Source organism: Cyphomyrmex costatus, unplaced genomic scaffold (assembly GCF_001594065.2).
Source record: "Cyphomyrmex costatus isolate MS0001 unplaced genomic scaffold, Ccosl1.0 scaffold5, whole genome shotgun sequence".
In the NCBI taxonomy this organism is placed as follows: Eukaryota; Metazoa; Arthropoda; class Insecta; order Hymenoptera; family Formicidae; genus Cyphomyrmex; species Cyphomyrmex costatus.
The window spans coordinates 5,157,239-5,181,731 of NW_017279267.1; the positions used below are offsets into that span (position 1 = coordinate 5,157,239).

The window sequence follows — 24,493 nt, forward strand, 5'->3', positions numbered from 1 at the left end:
TTCTTTCCGACATTCCTACGCGCACGAACCCAAAGCAAACTCTTTGGAGTAAAAAAAAGCTCAAAAAAGTGTATGGGTTAGATCAATTTATACTGTGGAACAACGGCTTTTTCAAGGAGACAGTGACAATTTAATTACAATGTTAATAACTGACCCATCGTTGTATTTTAATTGTTTTAGAATACAGATGGACATTTTTGATAAACTGTTTACCTTAGTGGGGCCTAAAATTGAAGAAGAATGTAAATAATTAAGGGAACCAATTTCCTCTCGAAATGGCTTGAAATTTGCATTAGATATTTAGCCAGTGGTGATAGTATGATCGAAGTTATGGCTCCAGCACACTGGACGCGGAAACGCTTGCCGCACGGCAAAATGTGACACGGTAGCCAATGAACATGTTAGGAGCTGTAAGCTCATTGGCTACCACGTCACATTTTGCCGCGCGGCAAGCGTTTGAGCGTCCAGTGTGTTGGAGCCATTAGCGTTTTCGATTAACCAACTCGACCCGACTCCGGGTCGGGTTGACTTCGATCACAAGTTCGATTTGAGACTCAGATTACTTACATTAACCTGCACAGTATCATGGCGGAAGAGTTGTCTTCTATGACCTCAATAATAATACCTCAGAAATAATCAGAAATTATTTAAGATTGGCATATTCTATTAGATCTAAATATATAAACCAAACAGGTACAAGAGCTCATTGAGCGCTCAATGAGCGGTCGTGCTTCTGGATGCACCCATTGCATCCGACTTTCGTTGTACGACTTTGCAACCAATCAGAAAACAGGATTTTGCTTCGTATCGATAAACGATTTTTCTGATTGATTGCAGAGTTATCATACGATACGTATCGGATGTAGTGTGAATCCCCTACATTACGCCGCATGTGCTGGCACCTTGATTGATCAATTTTTAATCCAAATCTCAATTTAAGAGAACATCGTCAATCGCGACGATCGCGACGTCTGGTGTGCGACGAAGATACTAGGCATACAGAAAACATCATCTGATTAAACTGGAACTGATGGGACGGACGGTAGTGGTGGCGCGATTCGCGCGATCTCAATCGACAGCCTCGGCAGGCTTTGCACTGTATTGTGCCTGATAGCACTGATTGGTGCTAAGCGTCATGGACGCGAGCGGTGCGCGTGTGAGAGCTGCGATTCACTTGTGTAGATCAGATTCGCCACGCTGTTAAACCGCACGTTTGTTCGACGTCGAGATATGCCTCGCGACAACGAGCCTGTCGCGACGAGATGATACCATATTACAGACGCGACACGCTGAAATTTTTGGAATAGATCGCACAGACTGGGGCTCCGCGGGGCGATGAGCAAAATGTCTTGGCTCGGTTGGTCGGCGGACATCAAGAAGAGGGCCTGTAGATACCTGCTGCAGCGTTACCTCGGTCAGTTTCTCGAGGAGCTCACATTGGATCAATTGACCGTCGATCTATACAATGGCACTGGACGCGTCGTCAACGTCAGCCTCGACGTGCAGGTAAACAACATGCTTTTCTTTGTCTCGGGAGGTCGATTGTACAATTCCTTTCTTTCTTCCTTTCTTAACCAAACTCTATAAAGATAATATATCGCATATTCGCCAAACATCGTGCACATTCATCTAAAATATTATAGAGATTAAATATTTACGTCGCTGCGCGAATATCTCGTATTCGCGTTACCCAGCTTCGAATCAAACAGCTGATCGCAATTTATAATATTCGAATGCTTCGCAGAACACTGTATACTTAATGATATGATGACTAATCGCTGTTTTTGTTTTTAATATGTAGTGTTTTTAATATGTAATAGATAGAAAATATGTCAGAATGAAAATTGATTAGTTTATAATAGTTAATGTAGAAAGAGAACAATTGTGTGTGTAGAATTAATTCTGTGTGTGATTTGTGTGTGTGTGTGTACGCGCGCATATGCGTAATATGTACGCGTGAGATAATACGATAAATATGTATGAACAAATAAATAGCACACGTTGAAATTATATATTTATTAATTTGATCGTGATATTTATTTCTTGTATTTTTTAATAAATGCCACATCATACATTTGTCTATTTCATTATATTTTTTTGATTGTATAAACTTTGACATTTGGCCCTAGAATTTTTTTTATTAATAGATAAATAATAAATTTTAATTACATATTAACTGATTATTGAAGCAATAATTATAATAAATTGTTAAGTTGTAATTGGTTACAACTTGTGCGTAAATTAATGAAACACAGCATAGCGCCAGTCATCGGTAAACACCATTCTGGATGTTAATAAATGCTAATTTATACAGGCTCTATTTCTTCGGTTTCTATTTCCTAACGCGATTGAATTGTTCCTTTACTTGTAAAATGAGAACGCCAATTGTTTTCACTTGCATAATAAATAGTGATTGTTCACTTATATAATAATTATTTATTTTTTAATTTAGTACATATAATTGAGAAATATTTCTAAGAGATTAAACATTTACAGGCACTCAATGAGATGGGGGAGCAACAACATCTCCCACTGGAATTTGTCGACGGTTTTATAATGGAAATATCTCTTAGTATACCATGGTCGGCATTACTTAGTCAAGCAAGTTATGTAGAAGTTAAAGGTCTCAGACTTACGGTACAACCTCGACAAAGAATTGAAACAGGAACATCGATGTTTGAATCTATGTGGAGTTCCATGACATCCAGTATGCAACTCGCTCAGGAGTGCCTGCAACAAGACGCAGCTAATGCGGGAAATGCTCAACCCTTAGAGGCAGTGGAACTATTTGCACAGACTATAGATTCAAGTATGATACTTGATTTACATTGTACTTTTAAATTCAAAGCTTAGCTCTTTTATCATTCATGTATCTCTCAGTTTTATCTAGGGTCAAAGTGAGATTTATCGATACTGTGATACGTTTGGAACACGTACCTTTGAATTCTTCCACGGGAGTAGCGATCGAAGTGTGGATACAGAATCTGGAATATTCTGATGAGGCTGGATTAGATCCTAGTAATACGTCTCTGGATCCTAACGAATCTGCGAAAGGTTACATCATTTCAGCGTTCTCCATTAAGCGATTTTACATGGAGGGAGTAACTTTTCATACTGATGAATTTCCCTCGCACGCGAGAACGTTTTCCAGAAGTATGTTGGCTAGTACATGCTCTACTCCCGATTCTAAGGTAAAGGTCCGTTTTAGTTGATATTGTAATGGAAAAGAAACAATTTTCAGAATTTGATTTTTTTTTTCTGTGTCAACAGAACTCGGACAGTTTATTTACCTCCGCACAAATGTCTCCTACCCAGAGCATTCTGCACACTCCTCCAGATGGAAACACTGTTAACAACTCGAACGAATCAAATCCTGTCATGTTTGCTAAGTTAGCAGGTAGACAAGAAGTGAGATTAAAAATGAAACAAGGAGAAGGAATATCGGGACCAAAGGTGCAGTAAATTCATGCTTTGAATTCAAAAATTAGATATAGTTCTGATCTTTCTATTAAAAAAATATATTTATTCTAAAATATAATAATACATTTTTTTTATTCACGTTTAGTTTTTTAAAATGAAGAAATAATATATACTTTAGGTAGAACTGGAGATTACTTTAGGATCGCTTACTTTGTTTCTAAGTCCTAGGCAACTTCATGCTTTATTAGAATTAGCGCATGGCCTAGCATCTCCAGATCTAGAAGATGTCAGTAATGTTATTCCAAGAAGATACACGGAGAAACCTATGGCTAGCAGTGATTTCAATCGTATAGAACGTGAGCTTATCCATCAAACACATCCCATGCAAGATTTAAAAACCACAGTACGTTAATTTATTAATACTTTGACACATACTTATATTTATACAACAAAAATATTATGTTTATATAATAGGATCTACGATACGCTCAAGGATGGTCTACTGGATCTGTCGACGAATCTGATAACGAGGACGAATTCCTGCCAATGAAATTGGCGGGATCTACATCGATGTGTGATTCAATCACAAGCAATAATTTCAGTATGGAGGGTAGCATATCAATCAGCAGCATTAGTTCAAAAAGTTCAGCAACGAATCTGCCAAGACATAATAGACACAGACACAACATAGACAACGACACGTCCGCCGAAACTATCCAATTTCACATAAGGGTGTCTTCCGTCGCTCTAATTCTATTGCACGAAGATATACTGACGTCATGCGTGGAACAACTTGGTCTAACTTGTAGCAGTGTAAGACAGATGAGAAATACGGCGAAGGAATTTTTCAGACAATTAGGAACATTTGCTATTGGCGGCTATGGAAGTAAAGATTTTGATACAGTGTCAAAATTACTCACAGAGGCTTGTCGACTTAGTCATATTAGGTACATTATCAAAGATGAACTGATCTTAGTATTTATAGGCTGTTAATTAAAAATCCCGATTGATTATAGATTACTAGCTGCACCACTAGTGGTCGAGGGCAGTGAAAAGACTACTAATCAGTTTTCCGCGATATCAGGAAGTTTGACTTTAGCTTGTTTGGAAGTTGTAGAATGTTTAGTTGACTCCAACAACCCTAACTTGTATAGAACACCATCGATGGAGTTTATTGAGCTATTAGCGTTTACAAAAGGGAATACAACTAATATCGGATTTTCCAACAAAACCGACTTTAGAATGAGATTTAAATATACGCAAAAGGCTGTTCGACATACTCATATGACGAAATTTGCACATCCACGCACAGAATTCGAGTAAGTGTTTATCTTTAAATTAAGCAACGTAGTAATTTAAATATTTTATTCGATACCTGCCTGAAATTGCTCATAAACTATTTGAAATTATTAAAAAAATATTAATTAACTTTATCGATTAATAAATTATGAGTAAATTATTTTAATACTGTTTTCACTTTTCAGCATCCAAATGGAACCCTGCAGAGGCGAAATAGACATTACTATTGTAGATAGGATATCTGCTATTCTTAATCCGCAGCCAATATGTACTTACAATACTGTAATAAATGCTAGAGACGCTGTAAGTGTAATTAACAAATCCTCTGTATACATATTATTTTTTACGTTTATGACATTTTTCTACAATCCTATTTGATAAAAATTATTATTATTATTATTTCAATTGACAGAATATTATTATAACAATTATGACATCTTACAGAATCAACAGACGTTATTCGATCAGGCTGTGGATAGTACAACACTGCCAGATTCTAGAATAGATGTCAAAATCTCTTCGTCATCATGTACAATCAAATTAAGGTAGTATATCAAACAAAACAATAATATTTCACGTTCATATTATCTTTATATTTAGATTCCCCGTACCAGATTTAAGACCATTGCACGATATGAGTCGTGCGCCATGGTGGAAGAGATCTGTGAGATCTGATTATATGGTGGTGCAAATGACAGATGCACAAGTTCACTCCACTGTGGACAGCCGATCTCATTATTTGGCTAAGCATGAACTGCAATGTCGGCGGCTATCGTTATTGTATATAGAAACTGAAGGTGATACGCCAATCGAAATCGGTCTAGCTACAGCCGATGAAAAGAACGATGCCGCAGCGTCGAGTCAGCAAGTCAACGACGATCTTGGTTGGGCGAGAGTGGTGATTATTATGTATCCAGAACGTCTTGGAGCTCCATTGGAAGATAGTTCCGAAGAAGAAATAGAGAATGATAAACGGATTTTAGACGATACTTTGGAGAAAACTCCAAAACATGCGCCTTCTCCGTTCACCTCTAGACGAATTATGCGTGAATCCGACACACTTCATTCAAAATCTCACAGTCAGAACAATGAACACGGTCAAAAATACGAACAAAAGTAAATGATTTATTTTTTCTTAAATAAATTTTTGATTTGCAATTGAAAATCTTTTTTAACATTTTAATAGTGACGGTGAGGAACTAATTATACCTGGCAATCGACAAGAAATGTTGGAATTTATCGACGAAGGCATACATGGTTCTAGATTACAATTGGAAATCAATTTACCTTGTGCTTCCGTCCAGATACCGTCTAAACGCATTTATGAACAACTGTACAATCGATTCAACACTGATTTATTCTTATGGGAACCATCGGCGCCCAAGCCCAAGTATACCACTCATATAGAAAGTCACATTGGCCTCGACTTGGCATCTACTCTCTTGCAAGAGAGTCTCCCATCTACCTATCCCAAGTAATGTAATTTATCCTAAAACATTGAACTATTACAATTTTGAACTATTACTAATCTATGTATTATTTAGATTCAGCATGTGCAAAAGTGGGATCCAGTATAATTCCGACTCTGATTCGGACGAGGAAGGTATATTCCATTCTGCAACGAACGAGAAGAGTCATAAAGAGACACGAATGTCTTCGAGGAAAGCACAGAGCAAATTGGCAATAACTCTAAGTATTAATCAGGGTCTCTTGTCTATGTATACTCCCGTGCGTGATTCTATGCGCAACGTTATACCTGGGCAACAAGGAGAATTGATTATACGACTAGAAGATGCCACAATATTTTTAGTGACAGCGTACAAGGGAAATGCTAATCTAAGTTACGCTTGTACTATGATAAAGAATGTATCACTGGATCACTGTGGTCTAACGACAAGCCCATCTCAGACACCGCCATTGAGATGTATCAATAGCGTTAGGCCACGTTATTGCGAGAGAACTATATATCGTAGTACATCCGGTAGTAATATAGCAGCGAATCCTAACGATAAGGACATGGTGACAGTTGCAGTGAGAGTACAGGCGGCTCATCAGACGCATCGTATAAAGACTTTCAGAGTTGCGATAGGTATAAGCAATGCTACATTGAGGCACCGAATGTGTTCCACCGCTACTTCGTGGTTCACGGAATTGATGGATTGTCTGGACGTGGCAGATCATCCTGTCGCCGGTTATACACCGCCGGGCGTTCTGACTGAGCTGCATTTGCATCTATGGGACTGTGCGATCGATTATAGACCACTTCACCTACCTTTAAAGTCCGTTGTGACCCTCGGTAATTTTAGCGTGTCAAGCAACATTACAGCGCAAACTAATACGTCAACATTGCGTTTTATCGCAGAAGATGTTGCGCTTTTTATATCAGACAAGTTGCGTGAAAAATTGGTGGATCTAAAACGGGATTACGTGTGTGTAATGAATTTTGGCCTGTTCGAATTATCGTTACGTCTGAACGAGAGGATGTATGGTGGCGTGCCACGGGTTGATCTCCGGGCAAGCAACAATGTGTTGCATGTACGTACGTGCTCGGACTCCGGTCGCGCTCTCATGCAACTATTGACTTACATCGCCAATGACGGTGATTTGCAACAGCCAAATAGCACAATTAGCAGCAGTACTGAAAGTATTCCCACTGTGCCACCAGCATCTACGAAATATGAGGAAAATCTTCTTGGTGTCGAGAGTATTAATACTCTCAGCAAGAGTCAAGTAGAGCGAGTCTACAGTCTAATGGAGGATGCGTTGGAAGAAACTGTAAAAGGGACGACAACCCAGAGTGGTAATGAAAGCGAGAAAATACCAATGACTGAAAATCGGGTTGAATTCTTCTTCCCTGATGATTCATATGCTATTACGCGAGAAGCAGAGTCGCGTAAAAGTTCGCAAGAATGCAATAAAACGATTGCATGCAATGTGGAAGATGATGATGATGATGATGAATTTTGTATCTTGGGAGAAGAGGCTGGTACAGGAATAATACCTCGCTATGGAGTACCCGAGGTTCGATCGTTATGCCAAGAACCATTGAGGGTAGTGGATAACCACTTTTTCGTGCCGATCGGTAAAACCGATTTATTGCAGACTCCACCTAATTATCCTGCACCAGTATTGAAATACACCCTTTGCGAAATGACGTTGATATGGCACATGTATGGTGGCAATGATTTCGATAGTTCTCAACCACAATCTGCAAAGCATGTGATCATCAATGATAACATTCGCAACAATATTATGCATGGAAGGTATGAAATTTAAAGTTAAATTATTAAAACAATGCCTGTACAGCTTTATAAATATAGATTATATTCTCTCTTTCTCTTCTCTATCTTTGTCCTGTAGAAGTAGATCAGCTATAGGTGCAGTAGGCTTCAATAAGTCTAGCCCAAACGAAGTACACTTTGGTAGCGTGCCAAACTCGCCACGTGCAACGAGAAGCAATGAATCATTGATCGATTGGCATACACTAGGTGGCCCAGGTCGGCGGCACGACGTGCTGATGGAATTGCAATTGAGCAAGGTTCGCTTCCAGCACGAGGTCTATCCGGAGAATACCCGGGAAGCATCCAGGCAGGTGCTACTGGTGCATGAGATTGAAGTAAGGGATAGACTGGCGTCGTCGCACATAAACAAATTCCTTTATCAATACAGCAGCGAAGCGAAACCAAGGCAGTCTCACTCTATTATGTTTATCATGAAAGCAGTTCACGTAAGGCCGGATGCCAGATTAAGTGCCCAAGAATGTTGTTTGAAACTTAGTCTACTGCCACTGCGACTGAACATAGACCAAGATAGCCTATTGTTCTTAATACAATTTTTTAACGAATTAGGCGGTGGATCGAAGCGAAATCAAGAAAGCTCTAGCACACCTAATAGCTCACAATCCACCCCCGTATCGAAACAAGGAACACCTACGCATCATCCGCCCATTATGAGCGTGAATGATGATGCGGTGATGAACGATGCGATGATGAATATGTCGCAGAATAATATAATTGATCAGAATCTGTTGATTCTGTTGGAAGACGAGCTGACATTCAGAGAGAAAAAGATTAACACAAAGACTGTTCACCAGGTCCACGATGATAGTCAACCGATATACTTTAGGTGCGTGATTAAAAGTTTTATTATTATTATTATTATTGAATAGAAAATTGCACGGAGAGTACTAACGATTTAAAATTGTTTTTAGAAACGTTGTATTTGGTCCAGAAGTTCTTATCAGATTGGATTATCACGGGAAACGTATGGATTTTACTCATGGACCGTTGGCGGGTCTGTTGATGGGCTTGGCGGAACTGAACTGTTCTGAATTAAGACTGAAGAGATTATCGTATAGGCACGGATTGTTGGGTTACGACAAACTTTTTACATATCTAGTTACGGAATGGTTGCAAGATATCAAGAAGAATCAACTCCCGAGTTTACTTGGTGGCGTAGGCCCTATGTATTCTGTAGTACAGTTGTGTGAGTATACAAATTGATCTTGATCTGTCGTTTGGAAATCAAACGCGATGCTATTTTTGAAACTGTATCAAACTGAACATCTTTTGCATGCTCTTAAATGATAAAAATACACTTGACTATAATATTTGGTTGCACTCTTGTAGTTCAAGGAATACGCGATCTATTTTGGTTACCAATCGAACAGTATCAGAGAGACGGAAGAATTGTCCGCGGGTTACAACGCGGAGCAAATAGTTTTACAACATGTACCGCAATGGCTGCGTTGGAACTGACATGTAGAATCGTGCAGGCGTTACAGACTACAGCCGAGACTGCGTATGACATAGTTAGTCCTGGTCCCAGTGTGAGATGTAAGAATAAAGGACAGAAGGGTCGTCGAAAAAGATATAGTCAGCCACTGGATATTCGAGAGGGTGTAGCTAACGCTTACACATTAGTCAAAGAGGTAAATTCAATAATGTAATACAATATATCAAGTAACGTATGTATATATTTTTATTTTATATCTATAATATTTGAAAAATTATTTTAATTTGTATTACTTATCTTTTTATTATTTCTATTGAGATTATAATTATTTAGGACAACTAATTTTGTTTTTCTAAATTTCTTCTAAATATTTATGCTATTTTAACTTGTGATCTAAATTTATCTTATATTTATCGAAACTTATATCATTTTATATCTATTCACAACAATTTTCTTTTATTTGTTTATAAAATTCATTATTCTCTGGTCTTTTTCCTTATTTTCACTAAAAGAAATCCTAATCACAACGAGAATTTTTAATGATTCAGGGTTTAGGCGAGACTGCGACTCAACTGGTTCGCGTGGCGAGTGAGGAACACGAACACAAGGGTACTGTTGGTGCTGTTGGCGGTGTATTACGACAAATTCCACCGACGGTTGTGAAACCGATTATTCTGGCCACCGAGGCGACGAGTAACGTATTGGGCGGCATGCGATCATCGTTAGTGCCCGATGCGCGTCGAGAGGCGGTACAAAAGTGGCGGCAAGATTCCGATACGTGTTAATCCCATCGGTACAGAATGGGAAACTTGTTAAATCGTTATCGGATCGTCAGTCAATTTCGCTCAAACAACGCTTTTCGATCGCAGCCGAACCACTTTTTATTGTAACATATTCATGACATATACATACATGTATGGAAAAAGAATGTTAAGTAGGATAAGAGTGCCATACGTTTGCGTCACGTTTGGCGATATTGTGATTATTCATTAGATCTATGCGAATTATCGCTTGATTTATGCAATTAGGCCTCGGAGTCAAAGAATCAGGACGAATGCGAAGAAACAGACCTAAAGACGGATCGTCAATAGAAGATGAGACAAAAAGAATCGCTATTGGGTCCTAATTATATGAATGCTTGTTAACTTAGTCAGATCGGTTCCATTTATTTTTTTTGTACATTATGAAGGGTGTGCGACGTATCTGACAATGATAAATCATTTAGTTAAAGAATTGTCGCTAATTTCGTTACAATTGTACAAAATACTTGTTACACTTGTAGAATATAAAAATAACTAAGCTCTATATCGCAAAAAGGAATATATTACATTGCTTCTATATATTCCTTCTCTATACATTATATATACATATATATATTTTTTGTTTCGATCATGTGAATGTTTTATACCAATGATATGTGTATCCGAAGATTTTTATTAATAAAATTATACACACGATATAAAAGAACGCTGCATTGTTACTCTACATAATTTTTGTAACAGTCATTTAATTTATATCATTTAGTTGTAACGTGTGTATGATTGAAATTGGAGGGAATAAAGTCCAATTCTTCTAAATTTTAAAGACTGTTTAATTTGCATCTATTCGATCTTTCATATTTCTTTTCGTTCCAAGGTTCGGGTATACGCGCATCCTATAGACAGAAAGTGCGAGAGAGATGCAAGTGAGGGGGTTGGCTGGCCAGTAGCGGAATTAACGATGGGTGCGACGGAGTCGAGGGCGCGGAGGCGCGTCGTGCGCGACAGTCGAGAAGATGCGACAGAAAGCGCTCGATCGTTCCGCGTGACGAGTTAAAGGGATAACGAGGCGTCCGTTTATACGTCCGTTTGCGAGCATCGCGACGATTATGCAGTCTCGTTCGTGTTGCCGTGCGATCAGATGAAGAAACTCGATTTTCGTTCCTTGACATCTCGCTTCGACGATCGGAATGGTTTCCCTGACGCGGGTTTCTTTCGTCGCGCTTCTCTATGGTAAGCGGCTGTTGATTAAGCAAGCCGAAACGTTTTCCTTTCCTCCTGGACGTCCAGCGAGGAAGGAACAATACATTACACGATCTGGAGTCAGTGCTTTCCCGTGTCGTAATTTCACGTATTGGCCGATCGATAACGGATGACTTCGCTTCATGTTCACTTTGATTCGATTATCATGAATCTGCTGTACGCTATAAAATTGGATTATATCAGCGTATACTATACAGAATTTAAGATACTTGTTCGCATATCTTGGGATTCTCAGGCATACAATGTGTTTCGCGCGATCGTACCTATAGCAAAGTAACGTTCATCTATTATATTTCTGTTTTTATCGCATACGTATTTGCGACATAATCCAATAATAGTTCTTCGTGATGTCGAAGTCTTCTCGACAAACAAATTCAATTTGAGTCTATCGAGATGATGGGCAATTTCACATGCAAAAGGAAATCTTTTTACTCCAGCTCGTTTTGTTGTTTAATTATTACATTTTAGTTTTTCCAGCGGTTCTGACGCATACAGCAGGGTCGCGTGTACTTGAGCTGAGTGATAGGTAAGAGACATATATTGTTACTTTACTCCAACCACAAGTCTATGATTACTTAATAACATTCCTTGCAGATTTCTGGAAGCACACAAAGATGGGCAATGGCTAGTAATGGTATGTTTAATGCTCTTCTACGTCCATAAGTTTAGGAAATAATGCTATTGATAAAATCTTTAGAGCGTTTTAAAGATGCTCATTAGCATCAGTAATATTGGATCGTTCATCAATTTAATTTTCTGATATATACTCTAGCTTTAATTTATGACTGTGTCTCATCAAGACTGACAATTAATCAAATTAGAAATTGTAAAAAGTTCATATAAAAATATGCTTAAGCATCAAGACCATAGCTTTGTCCGAATTTGGGTCTCTTCGCTCACTTGTATCACAACTACTTTCGTTTTTCATAGCTATATGCACCATGGTGTGCGCATTGTAAAAGATTGGAACCGATCTGGTCCCATGTTGCTCAACACTTGCACGCAACGCCCATACGAGTGGGACGGGTGGATTGCACTAGATTTAGCAGTGTAACAACTGCGTTCAAAATTAAAGTATTTCCCACTATTTTATTGTGAGTATACAGACTTTTTTTTCGACTCTAGTTGCATCATAACGCTCGCGTGTAATAATGTTTTCCTTTTTTAACAGTTTAAAGGGCGATCAGAAATATGTATACGAAGGCGACAGAACTAGAGAGGAAATAGTGAAATTCGCTTTAAGATTAAACGGTCCTCCCGTGCAGGAAATAACAAAAACACAGAGTTTCGACACCATAAAGAGGGAACAGGATCTTTATTTCTTGTATGTAGGAAACAGGGCTGGAGTTTTATGGGTAAATTTTGTTTTCACAATTTCGTAATATATTATGAAGGTAATTTGAAATTCAATTTTATGTGTATGCATATAATGAATGTAGGAACTTTATCACAAAATTGCGAATAAATTTCAAGCGCATGCATTTTTCTATCAATCTCATCCGAACGTCGTGAATAAACATGCGCCTGTAGATAATACTCCGGCATTATTTGTGTACAAGGAAAATTTACATTATAATTTCACCGGTAAGTCGATCGAAAGAGAAAGGAATGATCATTATTATCTACTGTATCAGTGTTTAAATTCAATTTGTAGGACATAATTTGAGCGATACGAAACAAGTAAACGAAACACTTTACAAGTGGGTGAACGCAGAGCGTTTTCCAACGTTTCCGAAAGTAACGAAGACAAATATAAATGAATTATTCTTGACAAAAAAGAATCTCGTTTTAGCGGTGGTGGAGGAAAATCAATTGGAAGAAGTCGCACCTGATATGCTGGAATTCAGAGACATGGTTGAATCTGTGATCAAGAATAAACGGAATAAGTATCATGAGTACGTTGTCACATTTATTAGACAACATTTCGAGAAAAGTACGAAATGAAAATAAATTATCGTTGTGTTCAGTCATTTTCAGTTCGGTTGGACAGGTAGTCCTAATCTAGCAAACAGCGTAGCAATGATGACACTACCTATACCAAGCTTACTTGTGATAAATTCAACTACTCATCATCATCATATTCCTGACGATGATACAGAAAAACTAACTCCATACGTAATAGAATTGTTCCTAGAGCAGATTCGCAACGAGAGTGCTCCGGTAAAACATTAACGTGTATTTCATATCTGCTATTTGTTCGATCTATTTAAAAAATACGAGTTAACAAGTGTTTATGCATTTTCAGCGATATGGTGGCAACAACTGGCTAGTACGTAGTTATAGAAAATGGTTCGAGACAAAAACTATTCTGATTTCAATGTGGAAGGGCAATCCTATCTTGATGATGGTCCTGCTTGGATTACCGTTCGGATTTCTGTCGTTAATATGTTACGGTATTTGTTGTCCAGATTTGTTGGACGCGAGCGATGATGAAGATGGTAAAATTCTTTTTATTTCTCACAAAAACAATTTTTACATAACAATAATATGTATATATGGTTATTTTACACTTTTTTCAGAAAATATTGGGACGCATCATATGAAGAATGATTAAGAATAGTTACTATTAATATAATAGATATATTATACAGAATTCTCCGAGACACATTTTTCATTATGTATAGTGTATATAAACGCTTATGATTGTAATGTTTTGACAAAAATTTGCCAAAGCAGTTTTAAGATTGCGAGAATTTTTATACAATAATTCATATATTTTCGACATTCCATATTACATTTTATTTTTGATCCATTTCGTACATATAGTATTAATTCCTTTAAGGTGATTTACACGGAGCGACTTTATTCGCTTGAAGTAAGCTTCTTAATTCGTTAGTAAATCGCTGATGAAAGCTTTTCTTACACAAATAAAATCACCTATTTTACGTATTGTATATATAAAAAAAATTATGTGTATCCCTTGAGACAATACGATCTACCGAGTTAAGCGAATATGTACACTGAGAAAAATTTGTCTTTTAACACAGCTTTAACAAAAAGAGAATGTAATATATATCAAAAATTTGTATATTAAACACGATTGTTCACATAGTTTGTAAAATCGTATTAAACATCAACTAAACATTGGTTTTTGTATATGTATGGATAAAATAATGAATATTTAGCATTATGTAAGTTGTGCGGAATTGTTGTTTGTTGTAGACTGAAAGTGTGATTGTGATTTCATTTTTAGAATGAAAAAAATTTTATGTTTGCTGAATGTATTTATATGTATACAGAAAAGAGACCCAAAGAGTAAATATTTCTCCAGATACATTAATATTATTACTACTACTATAGAAAAATGACATGTGATTCTATATGGAAATGGTTGATTCTGGAAAGTTGGAAAAATGGAAGATTATGAGGTGTGATAATTTCATAATTCATTTAGATTACTATTACAGATATATATATATATATATGATACATTTAATAGCAAAATGAATAATGTTTATAAACTCTTATATCCTATTATCAAAATTCAAGTGATATTAGTAACTTTTATTTCAGTGAAAATAATATAACTAAGCAAAAAGTAGTGAATATTGTAATTTCTACAACTTACTGCACATATGAATCATGAGCACAATCTCTATAATTTAATTAATTTTGGATGTAAAATTTGTACAATTGCTACAAATCCATATCATCATCGAAATCCATAGCTGCTCTTCTCCTGTCAAACTGAAAAATAAAATTTTGATTTCATTACTTTCTATACTTTGTCAAATAATTGTAATACACATTTATATTAACTTTTACTGTTGTCTTCTTTTGCGTTTGTTGATTCACATTTTCAAGTAAATTGATTAATTCTTTCTCTCCAAGTTTGCCAGGTAGCTGTCCACGTTGTGCCATGTTTAGAAGCATTTCTTCCACCATTTTGCCCTTCTCAGGCTTTCCAAGGCAAAGTGTATTCACTATCCATAAATATATACAAAATTAGAAGCTATTAATACCATATCTCTCAATATTGATAATAAAAAAAAATTACATCTTGCTCTAGCTGACTGATCCAACACTTGAGTTAATATAGCATGTTTCATCTCTTCCATTTGTTGCATTCTCTCTTCCATTGCTTGTTTATCGTTGGCATTGTTACCCTAAAACAAAAATATATCTATATTTAAACAATTTTAATTCCATGAAATTCATGTAGAATAATATGTGACAGGTAAACTTATAAAATATTATGTACTTTACTTTTGAATGTTGGAAATATAAAGTACAAAGACAATTGATGAGTATTGGACCTTAACAATAAAGGTTTGTAATTTAGTGAAAGTTTATTCAAATGAAGGAAAATCATTGGGATGGGTAAAGAATTATTTACAATTATGTCAAGAAGTTGGAAAAAATAACATATTCAGAATTTTAACATTTAGGTGTCATATAACCTCAAGAGGTTGAAAGCACAAACGTTAAAAACCAGTGGATGTCGTTTTTACTAAATTAATGCTTAACTTTTTAAGGTATTGTAGAGAATCCTACATACACAATTTATGTATTTTAGTCATCCAAAAGGAAATAGTGATTAACGCAGATGATTTAGGTATTTATCATTATTAGCCTCAAATTACAAAATATAAAATCATGTGGAGTCTCATAATATTTACCTTATATTGAGCTTGCAATTGAGCCAGACGTTGCTGTCGTAACGCTTCAAGTTCCGGATCTGACATATTTACGTTTTTTGTATCTTTTTAGAGCTTTCTCAAGATTTTATCTCGAATTTTACTTTATCGTGTTGTATCGATATGTAAATCAATGTAAATATCTATCTGAATATTCTAAATATAAACCAAGCCCAGTCCTTCTCTACTTTCACTGCACTACTCTGCACTGCACTACTTTTACGTATGTTCAAGTTTGCAATAATAACATCCTCATAGAGTATCCTCACCAATCCTCACAGACAGTTAACGGACGATTTTAACCAATTTAACTCAGGACTAAACCGTCTCCAAATTTTCTCCCCACTCCACCTTCAGTCCAAGCCATACATAGATATGATACAACAAATTGCGCCTTCGCGGTTGACGCCAGATGCTCCGAAATGTCAGTGAAGCTGAAAATAAATAAAGAAATAAAATAATGGCCGTGTTTCTTTCTCTCTCATTTAAAGAAACAGCAATTGAATGTTATTTTTTCTTTTTTACGATTTTTCTTTACGGAATAAGGAAAACAGGATTATCAATTAAGTTTGCGATAAGTTTAAAGCGATACACAATTAAACGTTTACATGTAATGCTGCATTATCTCGTTGACAAACGATGTCGATTTAAAAACTATATTTAAATTAATAATATTCCATCAACACTAATTTTTCATTCATATTTTTACTTAATTTAACAGATATTTTATCCAACGCATTGTGTTTCATCATGTTATTCTTTATTGATTCTTTATTATCCTGTTACTTTTCATATAACGCGATACGACGATCGTTACGATTGGTGGACAAACGATAGAACGTTTCGCCTGTTGGCTATTTCCGATAATTCTCGCCCGGCGTGAGAATTGTCAGACGACGTGGCCGATGATGAAGTATGGTGGGCAGTGCAAATAAGACGGTGGATTTTATCACGAGTTTCCGATATGTCACGCAGTGAAGTTTAACAAAATCAATATTGTCGCGTTGAATTGGACTCTTCGATTGCGTTCCAACAACGTCTCTTCGATCCTCTAGTTGTCGCACGACGTTGTAACCTTGCAACATGGGTCTGTGCAAGTGTCCGAAAAGAAGAGTAACGAATCAATTTTGTTTTGAACATCGTGTCAATGTATGCGAACACTGCATGGTCACGGGTCATCCAAAGGTATTGTCTTCCCGATTATATTTTTAATATTGAAAAAAGTCTTTGATGCTTGGTTCTTCATGCGGCATCAAACGATTCATCATAACCATACATATATTGTGTTACATATATCTAATATCACTGATTTTGTGTTTTACAGTGTATTGTACAGTCGTATTTACTGTGGCTCCATGATCATGATTACAATCCAGTGTGTACGCTGTGTTCGGACAAATTGAGCGATGGAGATTGTATACGGTTGACATGCTATCATATGTTTCATTGGGTATGCCTAGATCGATATGCTAGAGATTTGCCAGCAACTACTGCACCAGCGGGATACACTTGTCCTACGTGTAGAGTTTGTATTTTTCCACAACCAAAATTAGTATCCCCAGTCGCAGATGTTCTGAGGGAGAAATTAGCCACTGTCAATTGGGCTCGAGCTGGTCTTGGTTTACCATTGGTATTTATTATAACTATAATATTTAAAATAAATTAGAAGAGCTACGAGCTAAAACAATCTCATTTAATTTCAAGTATAAAACAATGTAAACAAACGTTTTGACATTGATTGGATCATTATCATTGTTAACTCACAATTAAAAATGTTTGGAAAAATAAATAATATATAATTATATGGTTCAAGAATATAAAATTTATAAAAATATATTATTTGGTTCTATAGTTTTGTAGTGTCGATGGTTTTTTAAATCTTGATACACAGACACTTGTAATGTGGTTGTAATATTTTCTTACATGTAGTATATTTCATTTAGTAGTCATTATGTAATGTTTGCGATAAATTGTTTTGTCTATTAATTAGAATAAAATGATAAATAATAAAATATAGTAGAATTAATAGCCGTTAAATTACACAATGCAACATCTATTTAGTACAATATATTACATTGAAATTTAAATTAGTTACTATTGAAATGTATATATTTTTGTTTTGGCTCATAGCTCTTCTAATTTATTTTGTGAATTTTATTCTTTTTATAGCTATATTATTTTATGTTATTTAATTGTAACTATTATTTTACTTGTCACAAGTATTTTCCATTAATGCCAAATTGTCTTTCATCAATTAATCATCATAATTGTTTTGTTGCAGCTAAGCGAGGACAGAGAACAAAAACCAGAACAGGAACGTTCTTCGTTAACTGTAGAAAATTCTTTATTCCAAAATCACACATCTACTATACCATCGTCACCCACAGTAGCTGTGTCTCGTACAAGCAGTACTATTAATTCAAATTCCATTGTCAGCAATGTACATGCAAACAATCAAAAGCTTGGTCCACCTTATTCGGTCGTGAATATTGATTCGTCTCTGGGATTATCCACTCCAGCATCTAGAAAAGTGTGCGAAGCTTACGACGATCCAAAGGACATGTCCTTTGATCATGATGAGAATAAGTATCAACGCAAATCAGCTATAGAATGGTTTCGAAGATGGTGGAAACTGATATCAAGAGCACCAGTACGACGAAAAACTGCAGGATCTATATATAAAAGATATGCAATATTGGCTGTTATTGGTATATTATTCTTTATTGGAATTATTTTGCTCTTTTCGTGGCTAGGCAGAATGGCGACCGATGGTGATCCAAGTTTCAATGTAATAGCGAATCCTAATCTAAAATTTGGAGAGAAATCTGTAATTTAATATATATCGTACATTACGAGCAATGATGCAATAATCATTAGTCTGTCATGAGGGATGGATGAAACAATCTCTGGAAATGCAAGAGACGTGGCAATCACGAATACATAAGTGAAATACAATTAGAATTTGTAAAAAAGCACAATTTTATGGGACAGTAGAGAACATAATTATAAGCTACTATATGTAACATTTGTTAATTTTTATGTAAATTATATCTCATATTGAAATTGTATATTTAAACCTGTAAAGGCTTATCAGTTTATAATCTATGAAAATATTTTAAGAAAACTATCATATTAAAAATTTGTTTTCTTATTCATATGTTTATCGTAAGATCGAGGAACTATTTTATATGTAATATTTTATATATATAGTAACTCAGTATTTAATCCTTTATCTAATTTTTATATGACATTGTTTAACTATTAGTTTGTCACTTATATTTCATATCTTATAATTATTATTTTTTATGTAATTGATTTATCGTTTTTATTGCAACGCGAAATAGTTTTTTTTTGGCCAGACAATGCCTTCATGTAAAAATGTTTTCTATTGAAGCTGGGACTTCGAAAGAAAGCAGAAAAATTTGATATCTCTTCAAACTACAAATATAAAGAAAAAAACGCATACGATTCGACGATATACTTTTTCCTGTGTAGTGAGGGATATTGAAATTCAAATGAAGATTGTCCAATCCTTATATACAACTAACCCATGAAATATTAAAATGCTTGCAACACGAAAATACATACTCGTAGAGAACCTCTAGTAGAGGTTCTCTACATACTCGTGTTGCGAGTAAACATGGATGCGGTTCATTCATCTTCTATTTTTTTTTTAACTGTAACATTTTTTCTTAAACGAATTTTATTACATGATTTATTCCAGTTATTTTTTGTTATACCAAATAAAATATAAGAATTTAATACGTCTGTCCATGCCTATTCGAGAAAACAGAATAATAAAGAGTCTCCATATTACAATATTAATTTTCTAAACAATTAGTTAATTGATCCTCCGATGACGAGAGAGGTACATTTAAGTAAATCGAAGTTGAATATTTCGATACTGAAATGTTTTGAGCGATCAAACTTGGGAAATTTTTTTATTCTAAACACTTTATTTGCCTATTCCGCATCGAAAATAAACGGGAATACACGATGACGGGCGTTACGTGAGTCGGGTCACATTTCTTAACGTTGTAGAGAGGCTGGTTAGGCAAGTCAGAACGATCGTGTGTAGGATCATTCTCCTCGTTCCAGCCGACGTGGTAAGTACAAGGATCGATCATAAGTGTGAATTTCCATGTTTCCATGTTGTTATAAGTGTTACTGTAAAATTATTTTGGGTATTTATTTATTCAGCATTTTATTGTCAACAAAATTTACGCTTTAAAAACATATATATGTATGTTTTTTACAATTAAATAATGAAAGTCTTATCAGTTTGAGTTGGATCTTAGAAATAATATTTTGGTATGAATTTATACTCCTGTGTGTGTTCAGTTCTGTGAGTTGTGCCTCGTAATCATTTTCAGTTTTAAAACGCAATCGTACACCGAATTATGATAATAAGTACAATATATCACAAATTAGATTGAAAAATTGATACTAATAAGCATCCATGTAAGTTAAGGTTTTTCTTATTCAGTTGCATTTTTTTTACTTTACTAAGCATGACGGTATTCAAATCCATATAGCAAGCAGTCAGAGACCGGTTTGTGCATAAATCGTATAAGCTAATACGTGTTGGACGACAAGCATTTGTAGCGATCGAGTGTTCGCGTAATTTAATATGAATTCGATGGAAAAAGTGTATGGTAGCGGATGGGCAGCGTGGTTGAGAAAACATTCAATAGCATTACAAATTGGGACGACAATTTCGTGCAATGTCGCGTATCTTATGGATGCCGGACACACGCGCAAGGCCGCAACGCTTTCGATGATTTTGCTGGGTAAGAAGATACATCTGCTTGTTTTGCTCATTTTTTTTCCCGCTCGCTGACTCGATTGAATCGAAAGCGAACGATTATGGGCGTGTTTTTTAATTCATCGATTGATCAATCGCATTATGTGCAAATGCAATTTTTACGGAACAAATTACATTTGCGCACAATACGATTGATCAATCGATGAATTAAAAAATCCGTCTTATTTCTTGATGCCTTAAATAATAAATCTTTTCTAGATATATCTATTGTGTCTGATTTAAAAAAAGAAACATAATTGTTGTACCTCCTTTAGATTTAAAACTTTGCTGGCAACTTTGAAGGTACCATCGATATTTCGATTGTGAATTTTCGTAAATAAAAATTTAAATATGTGAAAAACAAGTAAAATACATAATCCGATTTCTATGATGACATATAGAGACTCGTTGTTAAAACTTTATCATACCAGAATTTGTTCAATTTTGTATATAATTTGTGAAACAATAAAGAAAACTCTACTTGAAGACCTTCTTGAAGACTCTTATTACTGATGGAAGAGTTAAAATTCATGTTGTCAACAGAGAGTCTGTTTTTTTTAGAAAAAACAAGACTATGTTAAAATAACAGTGAATTAACTCATAGTCCGCAATTTATATAGGATGCATTTTAGATATAATTTTATATAATTAACTTAATTTGTTAAATACTTAACTTTGTAATTACAACAATAGTATAAATTTTCTCTTTTGCTATTAATTGTACAGGCAGTTACATAAAACAAATGCACTATTTAAAAATGTTATCACACGTTTCGACCAATTTCTTTGTTGGGATATTCATGTGTTCAGAGAGACTTCAATAAGGCCAAGTTTGGATATACTAACTTGGAATAAAAAAAAGAATTAAAATTAACAATAGTGTCTAAGGAAATTTCTTGTGCTTTCCTTTCTTAGGTGGTGTTAGTTTGTACTGTTTCTTCAGCCGTCGGCGGAAAATAAATGCACGGGATCTTATCGTTATAACCGGTTGTAATTCCGGTTTGGGTTATAGTCTAGCGATGCACTGTCGTGCCAAGGGTGCAACTGTCTTGGCCGGACTGCGCCAAATACCGACGGTGCCTAATTCTAGTGCAATTGAAGATTTAAAAAAACAAGGTGTTATTGTTCACCATGTCGAAATCACGGATGAACAATCCGTTCGGGATTTTCGTGAGAAAGTTAAAGAACTGTTGGAGGAGCGGCAATTGGGTGAGTAATATGAAATACACAATTGAGAAAGGTGCATAATAGGGATGCAAGTAATTCGTTGTCTATAAGATTTATTGGTTTGCCGGATTTGTTGTCCGCAGTACTGCGCGCGTTGATAAATAACGCGGGGGTGATGGTTTTCGGCGAGTTTGAGTGGCAAACGCAGAAGCTTGCGGAGTATCAGGTAGGCGTGAATCTTTTGGGAACGATGAGAGTCACGCGAGAGCTGATGCCGATTTTACGGGAGAATCGCAGCAGACTTATCGTGATATCTAGCCATTGCGCTGACCAGTCCTTACCTGGTATAAGCATTTATGGGGCTACAAAGGCCGCCCTTCACGCGTGGACCACTTCCCTTCGAGTAGAGGTTGGCAAATACGGGATCGAAGTGGTCTCCTTTATACCGGGTCAGTGTAACTTTATCTCACTTTATCGGTATACTGAGATAATAATTAAGTTATTAGCGCTGAAATACGTTTTGTTGAATTTATTTTTTCGAGCTGTTTCTTTTCTTATTTTAAGTACGATTCTACCTTTTTCTCTGCTCACGACAGGTGGTTTTGTATTAGAAAGCAATATCATGAAACGGCAAAGGCTGCACTTTGATGAAATGAGACGACACATGTCGGAGGAAGTGCAACAATATTACGGCAACTATTTTACTCGATATACAGAGTACTTTTCTATGCCTTCTTTAACGGAAAATCGAGACAATCCAAAGATTGTATCCGATCCGAGAATCTATGAAATCTTTGATAACGCTCTTCTCAATGTCTATCCTTCAACGATTTACAGGTAAACTGTGGCTAGCGATGATCAGTAATTGAAATAAAATCCTACATCTCTTAAATTAGATATTACGATTATTTTAATGAACAATTATAGTGCAAATAAAGTCGATTATTTTAACGAAATATAGAAATACATCGTATAGATGCAATTACATTGATAATCATCTAATTATAAGCATATTATATAATATTAGTTTGCAGTAAAAATTTGTTTAAACAATTTTAATTGCATTTAACATATTTTTGTTGCCTATTGAACTCGAATCCGTTTTTCAAATTTGATTATCAGGTCATAAATTTGAGAAAAATTTCGTTAATGTCATATGTAGATATATAAAAGTTAAATAAACTTTTACCGCAGTAAAATACATTTTGTTTCGTTTCGATTTTTTGTTTCAGCAATATTTATATTTCATCGTTTTTTTTATTTAGTATGATTAGATTATATTAGTCAATTGGTATCATCTTTCATTATAGATTATATTACATAAATACAAAATTATTTACTTTTTACATAATACTTTTCGCAGTATTGAGATAAAATACAATGTTCTTTTTATGTTTTATTACATAAATCTTCGAAATTATCGTTTTAATCTCTTCAGAATTTTGAGAAAAAATTGTGATGTGATAGCTAAATTTAGAAAACGAATTCATGTTCAATATCTAAAAAAAAAAATTATGGGAAACAATTATGTTCGTTCAGGCACTGATTCTAATGTGTAAATTTGTAAGCTAGTATCATTATCTACGTTTAATTTTTATGATACATTTTATAAAGATCGCTCATTTAAGCAAAAAATATCGCAATGCGCTGATTACATATATGTTAAAATAACAATCGCTATTATTTTCAGATGTGAGTCATGGAGATACTTCTTTTATCGTATTTTATTCAAAAGTACTCCGACGTTCATACGTGACCGATTGGTACAACGTTTTGTCATAATACCGCCATGGAAGGCCGATGAAAAGTGAATTATTATTTTACTAAATGGAATTTTTCTTGTTTAGTACATTTAATGTTCTTTTGCATTTTTTTTTTTATTCAAAAGAAGAATATTATAATTATTCATTTAAGAAATTGAATATGATACACATTTATGAAAAGAATAATTATTATACAACTCCTCTCTTTCTTTTCCTCTCTTTTACAATATTTATCGGAATTTGTATTTTTTCGAATGAATTATCTACGATATAATTGACGCGAGTCAGACATTTTTATATTATTTTATTTATTGACGTCGTGCTGCTGATGCAGCCATCTGTTGGCGAGACAAGTTGGTGTAGCAATTACATTGTTACTTAATATTCCATGCAACTGCAATCTCATAATAGCAAAAATATTAAACAAAAATAATATTATAGCTTAACAATAATAAAATAATGATAATACGAATATGGCTACGAGCCAAAACAATTCAGTTTAATAAAATAATAGATTATTTATATGTATACAAACGTTTTGACATCGACCGAGTTATTATCAGAGTTAAATAAAAATTAAAAAGGCCGGTAAATCTTGAGAGTATAATGTACAAAACCTTGCGTAGTCTTCTATTGAGATGTTGCATT

General features: G+C 35.2%; 5 protein-coding genes across 6 annotated transcripts; 4 read left to right on the top strand and 1 right to left on the bottom strand.

Moving 5' to 3' along the window:
* The first annotated feature begins 1,301 nt into the window (after positions 1–1,301).
* On the top strand, positions 1,302–10,750 carry Atg2 (Autophagy-related 2). The gene is made up of 16 exons (XM_018545666.1): positions 1,302–1,506; positions 2,497–2,809; positions 2,881–3,191; positions 3,271–3,453; positions 3,599–3,823; positions 3,895–4,367; positions 4,437–4,739; positions 4,905–5,022; positions 5,164–5,264; positions 5,320–5,835; positions 5,906–6,193; positions 6,264–7,982; positions 8,080–8,844; positions 8,930–9,204; positions 9,348–9,649; positions 10,002–10,750. The coding sequence occupies exons 1-16, from the start codon at positions 1,336–1,338 to the stop codon at positions 10,236–10,238; spliced, it is 6,300 nt and encodes a 2,099-aa protein (XP_018401168.1). The 5' UTR covers positions 1,302–1,335; the 3' UTR covers positions 10,239–10,750.
* A 474-nt stretch (positions 10,751–11,224) lies between these two features.
* Tmx3 (Thioredoxin-related transmembrane protein 3) lies at positions 11,225–14,192 on the top strand. Of its 2 annotated transcripts, none has more exons than XM_018545553.1 (10): positions 11,225–11,444; positions 11,952–12,000; positions 12,069–12,108; positions 12,405–12,568; positions 12,646–12,829; positions 12,914–13,058; positions 13,129–13,369; positions 13,442–13,634; positions 13,720–13,912; positions 13,994–14,192. In XM_018545553.1, the coding sequence occupies exons 1-10, from the start codon at positions 11,402–11,404 to the stop codon at positions 14,026–14,028; spliced, it is 1,287 nt and encodes a 428-aa protein (XP_018401055.1). In that variant the 5' UTR covers positions 11,225–11,401; the 3' UTR covers positions 14,029–14,192. The 2 variants fall into 2 exon arrangements, with proteins under 2 accessions (XP_018401055.1, XP_018401056.1); XM_018545554.1 differs by having other exon boundaries at positions 13,267–13,369.
* Positions 14,193–15,051: 859 nt separating this feature from the next.
* Positions 15,052–16,489, bottom strand: PDCD-5 (programmed cell death 5). The gene is made up of 4 exons (XM_018545584.1): positions 16,094–16,489; positions 15,472–15,580; positions 15,234–15,397; positions 15,052–15,161 (listed from the first exon to the last, which is right to left on the bottom strand). Exons 1-4 carry the CDS (start codon positions 16,157–16,159, stop codon positions 15,111–15,113), a joined length of 390 nt encoding a protein of 129 aa, XP_018401086.1. The 5' UTR covers positions 16,160–16,489; the 3' UTR covers positions 15,052–15,110.
* Positions 16,490–17,033: 544 nt separating this feature from the next.
* On the top strand, positions 17,034–19,104 carry LOC108778396 (zinc finger protein-like 1). Its single transcript, XM_018545569.1, has 3 exons — positions 17,034–17,296; positions 17,436–17,741; positions 18,393–19,104. The coding sequence occupies exons 1-3, from the start codon at positions 17,195–17,197 to the stop codon at positions 18,945–18,947; spliced, it is 963 nt and encodes a 320-aa protein (XP_018401071.1). The 5' UTR covers positions 17,034–17,194; the 3' UTR covers positions 18,948–19,104.
* Positions 19,105–20,584: 1,480 nt separating this feature from the next.
* On the top strand, positions 20,585–23,893 carry sro (SDR family oxidoreductase shroud). Its single transcript, XM_018545574.1, has 5 exons — positions 20,585–20,901; positions 21,831–22,124; positions 22,226–22,531; positions 22,679–22,919; positions 23,773–23,893. The coding sequence occupies exons 1-5, from the start codon at positions 20,742–20,744 to the stop codon at positions 23,891–23,893; spliced, it is 1,122 nt and encodes a 373-aa protein (XP_018401076.1). The 5' UTR covers positions 20,585–20,741.
* Positions 23,894–24,493: the final 600 nt, after the last annotated feature.

Bases quoted from the DNA above. Each gene is read 5' to 3' on its own strand.
- Atg2 (XM_018545666.1), top strand. From the start codon at position 1,336: ATGAGCAAAATGTCTTGGCTCGGTTGGTCGGCGGACATCAAGAAGAGG. The intron at 3,192-3,270 runs GTAAAGGTCCGT...CTGTGTCAACAG, and splicing joins GCTCTACTCCCGATTCTAAG to AACTCGGACAGTTTATTTAC. The intron at 6,194-6,263 runs GTAATGTAATTT...TGTATTATTTAG, and splicing joins CTCCCATCTACCTATCCCAA to ATTCAGCATGTGCAAAAGTG.
- Tmx3 (XM_018545553.1), top strand. From the start codon at position 11,402: ATGGTTTCCCTGACGCGGGTTTCTTTCGTCGCGCTTCTCTATG. The intron at 11,445-11,951 runs GTAAGCGGCTGT...TAGTTTTTCCAG, and splicing joins TTTCGTCGCGCTTCTCTATG to CGGTTCTGACGCATACAGCA. The intron at 12,830-12,913 runs GTAAATTTTGTT...TAATGAATGTAG, and splicing joins ACAGGGCTGGAGTTTTATGG to GAACTTTATCACAAAATTGC.
- PDCD-5 (XM_018545584.1), bottom strand. From the start codon at position 16,159: ATGTCAGATCCGGAACTTGAAGCGTTACGACAGCAACGTCTGGCTCAA. The intron at 15,581-16,093 runs GTAAATATTATG...TTTTTGTTTTAG, and splicing joins AATTGCAAGCTCAATATAAG to GGTAACAATGCCAACGATAA. The intron at 15,398-15,471 runs GTAATTTTTTTT...ATTTATGGATAG, and splicing joins TCAGTCAGCTAGAGCAAGAT to TGAATACACTTTGCCTTGGA.
- LOC108778396 (XM_018545569.1), top strand. From the start codon at position 17,195: ATGGGTCTGTGCAAGTGTCCGAAAAGAAGAGTAACGAATCAATTTTGT. The intron at 17,297-17,435 runs GTATTGTCTTCC...TGTGTTTTACAG, and splicing joins TGGTCACGGGTCATCCAAAG to TGTATTGTACAGTCGTATTT. The intron at 17,742-18,392 runs GTATTTATTATA...GTTTTGTTGCAG, and splicing joins CTGGTCTTGGTTTACCATTG to CTAAGCGAGGACAGAGAACA.
- sro (XM_018545574.1), top strand. From the start codon at position 20,742: ATGAATTCGATGGAAAAAGTGTATGGTAGCGGATGGGCAGCGTGGTTG. The intron at 20,902-21,830 runs GTAAGAAGATAC...TTCCTTTCTTAG, and splicing joins GCTTTCGATGATTTTGCTGG to GTGGTGTTAGTTTGTACTGT. The intron at 22,125-22,225 runs GTGAGTAATATG...TGTTGTCCGCAG, and splicing joins GTTGGAGGAGCGGCAATTGG to TACTGCGCGCGTTGATAAAT.